Genomic DNA, 16,188 nt, shown 5'->3' on the forward strand with positions numbered 1-16,188 from the left:
TCAAAAGTTCTCTCATATTTTAAGTTTTTTTTTTCTCGAGATATGAAGTAATTGTCCAAGTATAACATACTAAATATTCTATATATACAAACATAGATATTCATTTTCTAAATCATCTTTTTTCATTTTTACTCTACACTTTACAATATCATTTTTTGTATAACTCGATTATGGAGATTATGTTTTTTGTTCTAATATTTCTTAAGTTGATCATCTATTTTAAACCCATACATAAATTATTAAAAAAAATTACCGTGTAATATAGGGGCTCCATTTTGACTATCCTCAACTTTTCAAATTCTCTCAATGTTTTGATTATTTTAGCTTAAAAATTACAACATTTATTAATTAATATGTAAAAACTATAAATAAACGTTATTTTTCTTTTTGAATATTGATTTGAATATTGAACAAATTTACAATCAAACTTAGATATATATTTTTTCGTTTATAGGATAATCCATGGCTTGGTAGGGGAATATCAAAGTCTAAATTGGCACGAAATTTCCACTAACGTTAATCGAATCCAGAAACTTATGATTTTGAATTCACAACTCGTATTACTGTAGGAAAACTCCAATAGAATTGAATTATTTTTCGAACCCGCGCAAGGCAAGATCCTGCATCTAGTTGCACATAAAGAAGACAAATCAATCAGGGTGGGCCCACCGTCCCCACGTCCTAAATCTTGCCGCACCAGAATAATCGCCCGCCACATGGTTCCCTTCAGCAAATATCGCCATCCGCCCCCTGAAATTACCACGATGCCCTCACCCATCCCCTCTATTTAACCAGACCCTCCCCCTCCCGTTTCCTATCCCATGTCCAATCACTGAATTTGCCCCTGACCAAACCCACCGGAACCTATTACCATTTTCCTTATTTTCCGTCGGTAGAGAGAGAAGGAGAAGATGTTGGGTGTGTTCAACAGCTCGATCGTGTCTCCCCCGGACGAGCTGGTGGCTGCGGGCTGCCGGACCCCGTCGCCGAAGACGACGGCGGCCACGCTGATGGGCCGGTTCGCTGACACCCACGCCTCCGCCGTGTCCGTAAACGTCGGAGATCAGGTGCAGCTGGCCTACACCCACCAGAACGAGTCCCTGCTCAAGCCCAGGTAACGAAAACGTCACCGATGAGGTTGCTTGCTCCTGTCAAAGACTAAGACCTTGTTTGGATTACACTCCGAAACCCACTCCCCCATAACGCTCTGTCCCCTCACGATCCAAACAAGCTCGGGACTTGAGCAACGGAGGGTCGGCCTCGGCCTTATCTGAGAGTGAGAGAACTAAGCTAATCTTTTTGGCTAAAAAAAAGGAACGAGTTAAAATAAAATTCTCAAAATACGTGAGCCGTTTGATCACGCCCCTGATCGGTGAATGAACGGTTGGGATCGATCTATTGCATTATAAACGAATCCCATGTCTTTTTTGCCTAATAAAATTCTGGGAAAAATTATGCTGTTTTTCACCTCGTCGGGGAGCATCAGAGAGAGAGCAGCCGATCGATCTTCTACCGACCACGGTGGTGTTTTTCATAAGTCGGGGAGGGATTTCATGCTACTCCCGGTGCACGATGAGCCCGTAGTATTTTTGGGGGTTTCGATTGGGTGCATGGTGCACCGGGCCGAGTCTACCGCGGTGTGGCTAGCGGGGCCTGGTAGATCATGGATAGGTAGGAATTATCGGGGAAATTATTGCTCGATCGGAATGGATGATTGATCCCGACCGTGCAAATTGTGGGCCCACTTTCCACGTGGATGGTGCGTGCTGCCGTATTTGTCGTTTTCTTTTGGCTGCTTGGAATCTTTCTCTTTTTTTTTTTTCTTTTTTTTTATCCTTATTGAAAAATGGGCACGATACTATGGATTAATTTCCGTGGTTTGGCACAAGTTTTGAATTTGAATTTTGTAAATAGATTTTAACTGAAAAAGTTTTACCATTTATTACTTTCTTGAATTGCGGGTTATGAATGGTAACGAAAGAGTGGTTTATGAAGGAGAAATTCTAGGGGGCTCTTATTTTGGTATACGATGGAAGAAAGTACTAATTAAATATTATAAAATATGAAAATTGATACTAATTTATCAAATAATTGTTCTAATATTCTTTATTAAAAAGTTTTGATTGGTTTATGAGGTAGGGTCATTTAAGATTTTTCGTTGTGAAGGGTTATGAACACGCCCCTCTATAATTATTTACAACCCGCGACCTGGACAAGCTCCGTGTTTAACTTGATTCGAACATTGATTAATCAAGGTTTATTATGGTGCGTTTGAATTTAGCGTTAAAGTAACTTTGATTTTGATTATGAAAAAGGACAAATGAGATGTGATTATAAATTTGACTTGGGAAACGTGTATTTTTGTTGTGTAGTGTGTTGACTTAAAGTTAAAGTTAAAATTTTTGAATTGAAAAATGTGTATTTTTATTGTATAGTGTGATGAGTTAAAGTTAAAGTTAAAGTTAAAATCAATTATTTGGGAATCCAAACAGGGTTAAGCTTTCGTATATAAGGTAGTGTCACTGGAAAATAAAAGGCATGGGGCTGCAATACACAATTTGCTTAGAATAAAAAATGTTTGAATTCGATTCTAGCAGGAGACTGCTCAATTCTCTTATTTCTTTTTTATATATTTTATTTTACTAGATTGGTGGATTTTTTAATTAAAAAAGAAATAATCTTCCTTTTATTTCCTTTTTATTTTCCAAACTTTTGTTATTGTTCGTGAACTTTGACATATGATCAGATGAAAACTCTCCGGAGTGGTTGAAATCTTGTTCGATTATTAGATGCGAATGAAAAAGTATCCGAAAAGAAGGAAATGTTAATGACGTCATTCATAGTAAGGGTGCGATAAAAATGTTGAGGGACCGTGTGGAAATGTTTGAACGATGTAACTTGAATAAAGAATCACGTTTCTTGGTTTGATTTTGGGATGAAGTGAGTGGCACAGGTAAGTCAAGTTGTAGGGGATTTTAATTTCAAGAAATCAATTGATCTGTCTTTTTATTTGGTAGGAAAGTTGGATGTTCCTAACAGTTCTTCGGATTGTACGACAATTTTCAGGACCTTTGCCGTAAAGGAAGATATATTCTGCCTGTTTGAGGGGGCCCTGGACAACCTGGGGAGCCTGAGGCAGCAGTACGGGCTGGCCAAGTCGGCGAACGAGGCCATCCTCCTGATCGAGGCCTACAAGGCCCTCCGGGACCGGGCCCCTTACCCGCCCAACCACGTGGTGGCTCACCTGAGTGGGAACTTCGCATTCATCGTCTTTGACAAGTCGACCTCGACCCTGTTCGTGGCCTCTGTAAGTTTTCACGGCTAGTTGTCCCACTACGGAAAATTGCGGATAATTGGATTGCTAATTTGCTATGTAGTTGCTAATTGGTGGGTTCGTGACAGGATCAATATGGGAAGGTTCCTCTGTATTGGGGAATTACTGCTGATGGGTATATTGCCTTTGCTAATGACGCTGAGCTGCTCAAAGGTGCCTGTGGCAAGTCCCTTGCTTCTTTCCCTCAAGGTCGGTCTACAATTCGGAGCTTCACACGTCGAGCCGATATTAAAAAAGAGAATCTTAGGAGCTAACTTGGCTGTTTGGATTGCAGGTTGTTTCTTCTCCACTGCAGTGGGAGGGCTGAGATGCTACAGGAACCCGAAGAACAAGATCACCGCTGTGCCTGCCAAGGAGGAGGAGATCTGGGGTGCAACCTTCAAGGTAGCTCCTATTCATGGGTTGTGATTTTGTTTTTGGTTTAGTGCGATAGTTCAATATAGCACATCATAACAACATACATCATCGAATTCTCGTGGTGTCACCGGCCAGTGGTATCACGCGTTACATAGAATAGATTCTTTTTGGCAGAAAAACCATCCGATACTTCCAACCGTTGATTGTGACTCGGTCCATTTGCAATGGGAGACGACTCTGTCCACATATTTCCCCGCAATTATTTGTCGATCTAATGTCTTTCTGGTGGGGTCTTGTGAATCTCAGGTGGAAGGCCCATCGGTTGTTGCAGCCACAGAGTAGGACTCGAGTCTCCTGAGTTGCGATGTCGACATTCACGTTCCTCAGGACCATTTGATCTGACTTTCGGGTAAAGGCGATGAGATTTTTCGTGTGGCTATGGAAGAAAGGACGGAATGGCCCATCGTAGTGTAGATAGGTGAATGAATGAGGGTGGGGAGGAAGTTACTGATGGCAGGAGTTTGTGGTTTTGTTAGTGGTACGAGTTTCAAGTACCGTTATGGTATTTGGTGGGGTTCTGTTAATTAAGGAGTTTGCTTACAGGGGTTGGGCTCCCGTTGTTCTAAATCCAATGTACAGCTATGGTTTTCTCTCGTGTAATAAAAGGGTTGTGATTGTCCGGTCTACTATTGATCTGATCGAACTTTGCTGCTTCGGGACAAGCGGATTATGTTGCATGCCTGTACATGTCAAGCCCGTGCTTAACAGTCAGGAATGAAAAGACATATCAACCTTACATTTACTTCTCAAAAGTATATAAGGGCGGAGGAATCGGTATAGTGCAGTGATATTCACCCGTCGGTCCGGAAACAAGAGGGGCTTTGATTTCAATTATCACCACAAGATTTCTGGTGTACCATTATTTATTTCGATCTCCCCACTTCTTAAAAGCCCAGCTCCGTCAGAAAATATTGAGTGGGAGGGGTTTTTTTTTTTTTTTTTTTTTTTTGGTTTTGGGCTAAGTACCCCTTCGCTCCATAGATGATGAGTCTCATGACCAGCGTGGGCCTCCATAAGTGTTGTGGATTATGCTTTTACTGCTACCCTTGCTGTTGACTTTCTATGAATTCTATGATATATATTCCAGTAATAAGATTCCTATCCTATGTAACGATCCGTATGAAACTGCGTTAATTCAGTTGGCACACGAGCTAGAAAACGCTCTGCAATTGGCGGTTCGTCTTACATATACAGCGACCGACATGATCTAAGGTTTGGTCCATTTGGACCAAACGGGAAATGAAAAACTGTCTCATGTCCGGCCTTTGACTTAAAAAAAACAAAAAAGAAAAAACCCAAAAATCCGATTAGAAATCTGGGTGGGTTTACTATGCAATTTCGTTTGTTGGACCGTGTATCGGTTTCAGTCAATGCAACCCGACGAGACCGGACCCGAACCGACTTTAATTATTTTATTAAATTAGCAATAGAAGATTAAATACATACAACCCATGCCCTAATTCTGACTGACGGCTCCCTCCGCTCTCAATTGTCACTCTCTACTCTCTCATGCTCACTCTCAACTGATCAGCTCCACTATGTGTGTGTGTTTTTTTTATCAAATGTATGATTATGGTGTTATACTGTGATTATGCAATGGCCATGATGTTTTTATTTTCATCATCAATGATTTTCTTTTATTTAATAAGGCAGTGGATAATAGCATAGAGAAGCAACTATCTTGCTTTTAACATGTAAACTTGGGTTGTCTGAGAATCCGACCAAAAAGTGAATTTTTTGTTTCTTCATGTTGTATATGGTTCTTGGTCAGGTGCTGCTTCTAAAACACCTGACCCGGAAAACCCGTCGATCCGAAAACAAAAACCCCAAACTCGATCCACGAGTATGGGCAAAATTGTCAATTTACGTCCGGGGAAGACGGAGTCAAACGTTAATAAAGTAATCTATAGTTGGTTGGGACGACGAACAAGGGTTTCTACATAGTGGGAAGTCGCGGGGCACGGACAACAAAAACACTACACTTCATCATCTACCCCTCTCTGTCTCTCTCTCTCTCTCTCTCTCTACCCTTTGGGAGCTCGCTTTGGTTCCACTGATGGATTCGAGCTGTTGATTCCTCCACTAAAGTAGAAAAGGGGAGGGGGGGTTCGGTTTCGGTCTCAGTGGAAGTGTGTCAATAATAGCTTTTTGATTTGTGCTTCCCGATTCCTCTCTCTTTCCACTTGCGTTCGATCGATCGACCCTTTTGGCTCCACTTTCCAGAAAGTCAGCTCAGCTGCCCGGAAAAGAGAATCCGCCTCTCTCTTCCTGCTTGCTAGGGTTTCTTGCTTGTCCGGGAAAGATCGGGGATTTGAAACAGAGGAGGTATGAAATCTTTGATGATTACCTGTGATGTCTGCGTGGTTTGCTTCGAAGCTATTAGGTTGTCGTGCTTATATACTCATTCGTATCGTGAGAAAAAGGGTCGTTGTACAATTAGAGTATGCTGCTTGTGCTTCCTTTTTTTTTTTTGGCCAGTAGGGTAAGCGCTTGAATTTCGATACGAGGGGGCGATTTGGGGAAACGAATTTACCTTTTCCTCTGCCCCGCAGGCGTAGACTCCGGTTTTGATTCTTTTGTCGAGTTTTGGGATGGCGATCTTTGTAGGGTTACGTGTGGAAATGGTGTTTGCTGATTGATGTGTGTGTTTGTTCCAACTGCCTCAGTGCTGAAAGTGTCGTTTTCTGCTGATGTGTTCCCCCTTATGGTTACGGAGAAGGTGGAATGGAATATGACTTGTATGGCTTCATTATCTCGGGGAGTTATCGAGGGATAATTCCTGGAGTTCTACTCTCTGATGCTGCTTTGAACTCTGGGGACATATGTTTTCAAATGAAATAAGTCACTGTTCTGACTAAATAGCTCCTGCCCTTGACAAGAATCTGCTCTATTACCACAAGAGATCTTGTTTCTTATGGAAATTTTACCGGATTCCCATCAGTATGGTGGATTTTAGTTTTAGCTTCTGTTGGTCCACTTGTTTAGGAATTCGTAGCTTTAGAAGAAACTTATGGTTGTTAATATGGCTGTCACATGCTCTCTGTTATTAAGCTTTCTGAAAGGTGACTGTCACTCTGATGAAAAAGTCTTTCTAGCATATGAGTCTTGAAATACTGTGAATACCGGGTTAATTAATATCCAAACACTAGGTAGTCCTCCCTTTGAAATTTTTCATACAAGACACGGCAAAGATGCTTATTGTGGTAAGCTGATTTCTCTTGGATCGTTTTAATTTCAGTCTCCTTTGATGATCTCTATCTAGTATCGCTGACTTTGCAATGCCCATGTGCCTTTTCCAAGTTTGAATTTTTTTTTTTTTTAAATTTTGGGGGGTTGGGGGGTGCTGGTTGTTAAAACTTGATTGGAACAGCTGTGCGGATAGTTTATGTTCAAACGCTCGGGAAAGATGAGCAGCATGTTATACATAAATGAAATGTTTTATGAGGCGAGGACTACTTATCAACTTACTATCAATCTGAGTGTGTAAATTCCTCAGACCTGTGCAAACATCTACATGCCTCGGGTTACTGAGGACCTATGGGCTGTGGGTGCCCTAATGGTTCTTGCTTTTGGTGGAAGTCAAATCCTCCATACTGCAACAGCTACATTAATCCCTGTGGGGTTTATAGTATTACCAATATATTGCTGTGTGTATAGATATTCGACCTTTTGATATGGATCTCATGATTGAGTTTGGATCTCCTTTCTAGCAGGGACTGTTGCAGTTTCAGTTAACTTCACACTATGGACCCATCAGGAAATGGGAACACAGCCCAAATGCCCTATGGGATGAACCAGTACCAACCCAACCAAGTGGGGTCAGGTCCCTCACCACCTCCAGCCCAGCCCCCGGCCACTTCGGCCCAACACCAGCTCGCGTACCAGCACATTCACCAGCAGCAGCAACAGCAGCTGCAGCAGCAACTCCAGAGCTTCTGGGCCAACCAATGCCAGGAAATCGAGCATACTACCGACTTCAAGAACCACAGCCTCCCGCTGGCTCGAATCAAGAAGATCATGAAGGCGGACGAGGACGTCCGCATGATCTCTGCAGAAGCCCCCGTGGTCTTTGCCCGAGCATGCGAGATGTTCATCCTGGAGCTGACCCTCAGGTCATGGAACCACACGGAGGAGAACAAGAGGCGGACCCTACAGAAGAATGATATTGCTGCCGCAATCACGAGGACGGACATATTCGATTTCTTGGTCGACATTGTCCCCAGGGAGGACCTGAGGGAAGAGGTATTGGGCCCAGTGGCAAGAGGAGGATTAGGAGTTGGAGGTGCGGGGGGTGTCCCTGTTGGGGCTCCTGCCGAGGGAGTCCCCTACTATATGATGCCACCACCTCAGCATGGGGCTCCCCAGATTGGAGGGGTCCAGGCTCTCTACGGGCAGCAGCCTCGACCTTATATGGGCCAGCCCATGTGGCCTCAACAACAGCAGCAACACCCCGCTGATGAGACCTGAGCAGACAGGTCGAATCGAGCTAGTTGGATCTGAGGATGGAGAAGTTATTGGTTGCTCTAGAACCACTTGTTTGTCCATGCTCCGAGCCGCTAGAAGCTTGACTGAAATCCATGTAGGTAGAAAAGAACATGGATGTCGATGTCGAGTTTCTCTTTGCTTAGAACATGGACAAGTTAGTGTTCTGCTAGCCTTAACTAAGAATGTTCAGGATAATGTTTTGGCCATGGTTGTGTGGGTCATAGATAGCATGTCTCGCAGATAGTGATTCATGCTGCATCGATTACTGTAATAATCAGATCGGCATTAGGCCATGGTATCTGTATATATATGCATGTACGTATGTATGAATAGTGTGGGCTTTTATAATGCTTTGCGTACGATATACCTATGTAGCTCTAAAGCATCTGGCGTCCTATCACACAAATTCACTCTCGTGCCTCTTCGTTTCGATTTTTCAGGTCCGTGGTGGTTCTGATAAATTTACATTAGTCTTTATTCTCGTGTGTATGTCAACTGATTATAGCACAACTGTCTGCAGCCTATCAAGTCACTAACCCGAAGACTACTTACTCCTGATCTTATGGCACCAATCCTCTATCAACTTGTTCGAGTTTTCTTCTTCGGATCTCAACGTTATGTTGTGTTGCAACTACTTAACTACTTGAGCGGTATCGGCCCATCGAACGATGCTTTTATTGCAAGGCACAGTTGATGTTATAATAGAATATGATCCCGGCCATCATCCGGGGGGGAACTCGGGCCGTACTCTTTCCGATGCCGCAATGGTTTAGACATCGTGCAGAACATCTGAGATTTGGAAAGTGGTTTGACGTTTGATCTCACTTCAGCTTATAACAAACAAAGTAATATGTGAACAGAACATATACTCTGAGCAACGGCGTCGTTTAGGTTCCCTCCGATTCCCTCTGCTTGTGAAGTATATTTCTGCATCCCGCCGGAGAGTGACACCGACGCCGGAGGAAGAAGAGGAAAGACATCAACGTCGACTTCGAGAATGAACCAGACGGCGAAGATGAATGCGATTCGTTCGGGGATAGTTGTGGTCGGCGCGTTGGCCTTCGGCTATCTCTCTTTCCGGCTCGGCTTCAAGCCCTACCTCGAGAGGGCTGAAGCCGCTCTCGAATCCGCCGGCCCTTCTCAGCCTTCCCTGTCCCAATCCGAACACAGCCCACCGACCCGCCGCGAATACTGAATCGGACAGTACGCTCTTTCTCCATTTCGGCCTGATAGTATGACTTTTGACTGATAGTAGTGAATCTTTGAGCTATGTCAGCCATTGGTTTTAAAATGTCGCCTTTTTGCTAGTTTATATGTTCAGACCTCGTCCTTTGCTGTCTATGCTGCCTTTTGATCTTCTCGTCGTATCGAATTCGAGGAATTATATGCCGGTTCTTCCTCGTGCCGTAGAAATTTTTATGCCAACGGCCAGGGTGACTACCAAGTTTCTTGTGTTAGTGTGCAATGTGAAAGGTGACTCCTTTATCTTATGCCTGTGTCTAAGAAAGGACTGATCTTGCAGTTGCATTGAGAGTCACAAACACGCCCTGTTTGCTTTTAATGAGCCAGCCATTCATTGATGAGAAACATCTCTCTCATTTGGGTGGCATTGTCCTTTGTATATTGTCAAAGGGCCAACAATTTCTAACATGATAAGCCTGTTTCGGAATGGTATTGAAGGTGAGATGATTAGAAGGGGGTGGGTGGGGTTGGAAGAAGGTGTAGAAGTAGCCAAACTGCCAGGCAATGATCCCACAAGGAATTGTTCGAGAAAGCAAGTCTAGTCCATTAAGTCGAAAGCAACTCTAATGCCTTTCTCGCTCTGGTGGTGAGCAGTACTCTAAGCATGTCTATTTTGCATGATTCGCAAATTTATTCAAATTTTCTTCTTTGTTTGTTTCCCCCCTTTTTCTTAGTGAATTCGGCGTTAAGATTGTGATGACAAGATATAAGAAAATCACTTGAAAAAGATGCATCGGCTATCTTGGCGGCTGAGGTATTCGATCCGTTCTGTTAATTAAAGAGAGTTCCGGTGCCAATGCTGAAAGGATCTTGCATCATTAACCTTGGAATGTCGGGAGACTCAACTATTTGCAAGTTTATTCATTTACCTCATTATTGTTTAGAGTCTGAAATTTGTGTGTGGTTTCTGTTTCTGCCTGTTTGCTTGTGAGTTGTCTAAAATTCGATCCTGTTACTTTCCAGAGTAATAATATCTTCTTATTCCAGGTCTGGACCTGTTTTCATGTCTCCAAATCAAAGCTCTGATGGTTCATACTTTGTGTAATCTGTCAGTCAAGGAGGGGCTAGACCTCGAGCTTCCAGCTCCTAGCTAATGAAAGGGTTCCCGCTACATCTGAATGATAGCAGGCGCAATTACTTGCAATAACTTACAATTTCATACTTCTCAAGTGCCAACTGAGAGGTGGCTTCGTGCAGTTGTACAATTTGGAAGAACAAGGTCCTGGAACTCCTCAAGATCATTTAAATGACAAGAACTCGTCCAGTTCCCGCGGTCTCAAATTTGCTGTTTTCAGATTATTCATTCCTATTTACTGAGGCCTCAAAAAATCCGATGCCTGTGAGCTTTATGGAGTTCTAATCCAAAGCTAGAGGACAAACGTGCAGTAATGTTAGCTCGTTTTCAGCGGCTACACCCCAGGGCAAGATCTGAAATGAGACATTTGCAATGTGAAGTTCTTGGAGGAACATATTTGTGGAGATTCTCTTTAGTACCCGAAATAAAACATAGCATCGAAAGTACAATGTTGCTTCGATAGAGTTGATCTATAGTTATTTAGTAAAATCGACTTAGTGTGAAAGTTTTTCAGGAGTGATCTTGGAGCAGGATCTGAATCACCGTAAACAATGATAAGATTTCCCGAGAAGAATAGTACGCGATTATCGTAGAGCACATCGGGCTCTTGATTGGGACTGAATGTCTGAGACTAATTGAGATCTCTTGCTCCGGTATGAGATGTGTAAGCTAATACCTAATACATGTTGTACATATTTCCAATTCTCCCGTTTGGCAAACCGTGCTCTATGCTTGATGTACATTTGCTATTTGATGAATAATATTATACACGACGACTGGCTGCGCATTGTCTTTTAACAAGCTAGTCAACAATCTTGTTTTAAACGGTTGATAACAAAAAAAAGTTTCAAATTTTTAGCATTTTAACAGTTTTAGCATGATTTTTTTTTTGTTTTTGCATAAAAGATCGCCAACTATCGATTTGATAAAATTATCATCAAGGTGTCTAAAATCTCCGTTAATCTTAATTAGAATTGCTTACGTGTATTTAACGGTGCCATGTGGCTCATAGTGATTGATCGAGTGGGTTCTCAAAGTTTATTTTAAAATAAAAATTTAAAATTTAAAAAATAACAAAAATGAAAAAAAAAAAAAAGCAACCCCAGGGAGGAACAAGGGAGGTGGCCAAAGTGGGGGTTCATGTCTCCTCAATTGGGGTCGCTGGGACCATACAAGGGCGATGGTGGCCTACGGTGAGGTCCTCACCGCCCAAATTATTAAAACAAAAAAACTACGAGGGAGGAAGAGGGGGCTAGTGGTGGGGCCTCGCTGGCAGCCACCACCCTTGTCTCCTACGACCTTTGGGTTCTTCGATTCTGATTGGGGGGCCTCTCTAGCAGTCACCAATCCCCCAATTAGAGTCGCTGACGACAACATGGGTCGCAAATAAGTGACCTCAATATTCTCGATCTCCGTCTTTCTATCTCCATGTTTTGGTTTGATATTTTTCTGTCTTCCTAATATTTCAGTAGCAGAGCCCAAGAATTATACGTTTCTTATTGGAAAATTGCCCCCATGGCTGGCTTAGACGCAAGAGAGATTTAAACTTAGTTAGTTGAGAGTGGCAGCGCAAGCCTCAAGAGAAAGTCGACGAGAAGGGAATGAAGAGTATGGGGAGTAAGTAGAAAGCACGTTCAGTAGGGGAAAGAGTGTCTATCTACAGGTTGTAGGCTTTGGCTCCTGGCAAAGACTGCTCAAATACTTCTGGTTTTTATGATGTCAAGCCATCATCTGCATTTCATGCCCGATCTTCCTGAGAGGATAAGAAGCAATTTTATTGCTTTAAATGCCCAATAGGAGGGTTGAGATTTATGGAAAGATTTGGTTCCCAACATAGCTCCCAATCACGTAAGCGTGCCATGTTCATAAGATCCTTTTGAAGTTAGCACCGGCACGCTCACGAGCGTATAGCGTATGGAGAGAAAGGAACATCCAAGTTTTCTTTGGAGATAAATCCATTTCTCAGCGGCAAGTCTGGAATAGGTATCCCAAACTTGGCTAGAAGGGTGGACAAAGATGCAAGTTACTGCAGACCTGAGGTCCTGATCGGTTCCGAGTACCCTGTATTTTTCACGATACCCGAATCCTATCCTATAAGGGACATGTTTCAAGATTTTGGAACCGGACCCTACCCTGTTGAATCCTGGAACCAGAACTTACCTGAAACCTGTATTATATCACATGTTTTAGATACCCTGTTGGAACCTGTAAATTTTTTTCTCTAACTAAATAAAATCGAAAATTTCACATACATAATCAGTAATCATTCCAAATAGAATATCAACAAAGATTTAGATTAATCTACAACAACAAAAAAATAATATGTCTCATCAATTCATTGACAAAATTAAACATCCATAATACGATCTCATACAACAAAGTGCCTCTGTTCTAATTTATTAGAAAAGACAGTAACTTCACTCTTTTCTCTGTTTTTTTTAATAATAAATAACCGGTTCTGGGTACCCTGTACGCAGGAATCAGAACTGGAATCGATTTTCACCGGTTCCTAATTTTAATACCTGGAATCTATCATATTTTCAATACGAGTTACCCGAATTCTACCCTAACGGGTAGGTTCCGATCGATTCCGGGTACACCCGGTATCCGTGCACACCCCTACTATTGATTGTTAGTTTATGCTCTTATTTGGGATTGAATTTCGTTTTTTTTTCCCCCTCTAATAGGGCATGCGTGCTTTTCTCGAGCCATATTTTGGGGCCTTGTATGACTTTGGTTTGGTAGCTATCCTTTGGGCAGCTTGTATTGTTTTGGTCAATTGATTATAATGAAAGGAGTATGCTGGTTTCGATCAAAGAGAAAATCTCTTTTAAGCCATTATAAGGTAAACGTGTATATATGTTGAAAAAACATATAAAAATAATTATATTTTAAAAGAACGATAAGAAAAAGAACAAATATGCACAATGCGGATAAGAGTCTAGTGTATATATATACATATATAAAATTATTTGTACAACGAGAGAGTATATCAGTTATATTTAAATGAAGTCATTCAAAATTTTCTTTTTTCTTTTCTTTTCTTTTTTGAAAAAAGAGCAGTTAATATAATGGTCTTGCCGTACCTGATCCGTGTCCAGTGATTCTTGGATCTTCGTATCCGGTTAGGCAGAAGAGGACCCTTTGAATTTAATGATATCCACCCAAAAAAATAATAATAATGAGAACATTCAATAATCTTGCTATAAACATTTTCTTTATTCGTTTTAGATTATCCTCCTGTCGGAGAAAATAATAAATCCCAGGGAAATATTCCATAGACACGCACGGTTTGGGTAGCACGATCTACCAAAAGACCTCCGACAGTGGTTGATAAAAAATATTAAATGATTATTATAAACATGAATTAATTTGAGCGATTCGGAGTTTATTTTCTTAGTAAGGTATTACGTTTGTGCATAGTGAATGAAGAAAATCCATACTTTACAAAAATTTAGTCTTTAATAAGCTAACCTGACTCGATCGTGAATTAATCGGAGCTCCTTAAACTTTTTTAATATCAGGTGATGCTTATTGAAAAACTATTAAAAGATTATTAGATCAATGAGCACCATGTAAAATTAATTAGTGCGTGCCCCAGCAAGCATAGTGTTACGTAGGGCAAGTCGTATCTAAATTTTTCGCAGTCACTCTATATAACCACCTCGCTCTTGCATTACAGAGTTTGCTTGTCGCGGAACTAATCCATAAAATCTATTGGAATCGATCATCCGAAGTATATATGGAGCCTTTTCTGTAATTTATTCGAAGCCAAAGGAGAATTAAAAACTGATTAAGCAAAAACACGAAGATGAACACGCTGTTAGGGCGGTTGGAGAAGAAAAGGTGTGGCGGAGTAACTTACAAGGAAAACCATTAATAAGTCGACCTTTTGAGCTCTTGTTAATGGTGTTTGCCAAACAAAAAGCACATTTAAAAAAAAAATAGCTTGATGAATAGAGTAGGTGGCAAGCTATGCTAACACAACATTCTTATTTCAAATATCCAAGGTGTCTTGGTTATTAAAATGCTTGGACATCGTCCAATAAAACTAAAACATCGAGATAAATTAGCCTAGTGGTAGCTGCTCTTGATGAAAAACTTTTAACCCCTTGTAAATGGAGGGAACGTGAGAGGAGAGGAGAGAAAATTGTCTGAGTCCTCCATTTCTTTTGTATTCAAATAAAATAAGATCTCAAATTCGCTTCTAATATTTTTCATAATTTTTCTGCTTCTTTATTCTTTTTTCCTTATCGCCTAGTAAGTTTGAAAGCATTATTTATTTCTCGATTTGTGATGTGTCATCCTTGCCTTGGGGCCATGCTAATATGGTCCGCGTGGTCCCAATTTTATTGGATGTCTCTAAGAGACATGCTTATAGAAGTCCCAGGCTCGACTAACCTGGCCACACTAATCTTCTCAATATCATTCCAATCTTATGAACCCAATACGCTGGTCTAATGGTTAAAGAGTGTGACTTTCTTGAAGAAATCTCAAGTTCAAACCATTCCGAAAGCTATGCAGGAGAATACTCTCTCTTCCACCTGCACAGATTTTGGCACACCCCGTTATAAGGAAAAAAAAGAAGCATCATTCATAACAATAATAATAAACAATAAAATCTCTATATTGCAATTACATTGGAAGAAATTTTCATCTTCAAATTGATGCACAGATTCATGATGAGTTTTGTAACTTATAATATGGTAGGACTATTTTTGAGATTTTTCTTTTCGGGTGAATGAACTATCTAAGATTTTCTCATGTAGGTGTAATGGTAGGCCTTAAACTTGTCATTGATCATGTCCGAGACTTTTCATTTGTGACCGACGGGCAAATCTTATATCGGAAGCTGGCCTATATGGACCATTGTTGTGATTATGCCAAATGCCTAGGAAAGGAGTAGCCCATATCACACGAAATCAAGTAGATGGTCCAAAATCCAAATAATAAAGTCCAAAATCAAAAAGAAGACATCCGAAAAGAAAGGGAACAAAAATTAATTAAAGAGCAGAAGAGATTGGGAAGGACAAGCCAGAAATCTGCATCACTTCCATTAATAACGACACATAAGACGACGAAATCTATATATATTAGCCACGGGATTTTGTTCCTTTTCGGTTGACTTGATTCGATTGGTCCTCCATCATGAAAGTAGTTGATTTCATGTCGCCCCCTTATAGTACGAGTTCTCTCAAAATGTCCCATGTAGCTTGTGAAACTCTCTCGAATCGACCCAAACGTTATAAGATCTTCGTGCATATATCTAGTCATACGCTACTACTCGTTAACGCACCTTCAACTACCAAATCTAGCTACAGACATCTTATCATATGTTTCCTCTCTTTTCTATCCCGCAAACCCTAACTCCAACAACTTTCACCGACGCGTCCGCCTTCAGGCGGCACGTCCAGCACCACTGCTAATTAGATCGAACAACTTGGGCAATCCTCTCTCTCCCGGTTGTTTTGTACTCGGTGGTTCCCTCCTCTTTACCTCTGTCCTCCCTCCCTCCTCAGACATGGTAACGATATTTTAAGGGTTTTTAGGTGTAGCGATCTTGTTGTCTCAGATGCACTCGCGATGGCTGATTCATCTCGCCAGCAACCTTCAGATGTGGTCGTAGATACTGGTG

The 16,188-nt window shown here is 41.4% G+C and overlaps 2 protein-coding genes, 1 long non-coding RNA gene and 1 other non-coding gene across 5 annotated transcripts; 3 read left to right on the forward strand and 1 right to left on the reverse strand.

The window, feature by feature from the left end:
- The first annotated feature begins 799 nt into the window (after positions 1-799).
- On the forward strand, positions 800-4,391 carry LOC116208833 (stem-specific protein TSJT1-like). The gene is made up of 5 exons (XM_031542398.1): positions 800-1,114; positions 3,067-3,307; positions 3,403-3,523; positions 3,609-3,718; positions 3,998-4,391. The coding sequence occupies exons 1-5, from the start codon at positions 912-914 to the stop codon at positions 4,031-4,033; spliced, it is 711 nt and encodes a 236-aa protein (XP_031398258.1). The 5' UTR covers positions 800-911; the 3' UTR covers positions 4,034-4,391.
- A 1,287-nt stretch (positions 4,392-5,678) lies between these two features.
- LOC116208832 (nuclear transcription factor Y subunit C-3-like) lies at positions 5,679-8,642 on the forward strand. 2 transcript variants are annotated; one of them, XM_031542396.1, is made up of 2 exons: positions 5,679-6,076; positions 7,462-8,642. In XM_031542396.1, exon 2 carries the CDS (start codon positions 7,496-7,498, stop codon positions 8,216-8,218), a length of 723 nt encoding a protein of 240 aa, XP_031398256.1. In that variant the 5' UTR covers positions 5,679-6,076; positions 7,462-7,495; the 3' UTR covers positions 8,219-8,642. The 2 variants fall into 2 exon arrangements, with proteins under 2 accessions (XP_031398256.1, XP_031398255.1); XM_031542395.1 differs by having other exon boundaries at positions 5,684-6,076; positions 7,465-8,642.
- Positions 8,643-9,445: 803 nt separating this feature from the next.
- On the forward strand, positions 9,446-10,759 carry LOC116208834. Its single transcript, XR_004157132.1, has 2 exons — positions 9,446-10,064; positions 10,466-10,759. It is a non-coding gene; the product is annotated as an uncharacterized LOC116208834 (long non-coding RNA).
- Positions 10,760-14,823: 4,064 nt separating this feature from the next.
- Positions 14,824-14,924, reverse strand: LOC116209743. The gene has a single exon (XR_004157335.1). It is a non-coding gene; the product is annotated as a U6 spliceosomal RNA (small nuclear RNA).
- Positions 14,925-16,188: the final 1,264 nt, after the last annotated feature.

Source organism: Punica granatum, chromosome 5, assembly GCF_007655135.1.
Source record: "Punica granatum isolate Tunisia-2019 chromosome 5, ASM765513v2, whole genome shotgun sequence".
NCBI classification, from domain to species: Eukaryota; Viridiplantae; Streptophyta; class Magnoliopsida; order Myrtales; family Lythraceae; genus Punica; species Punica granatum.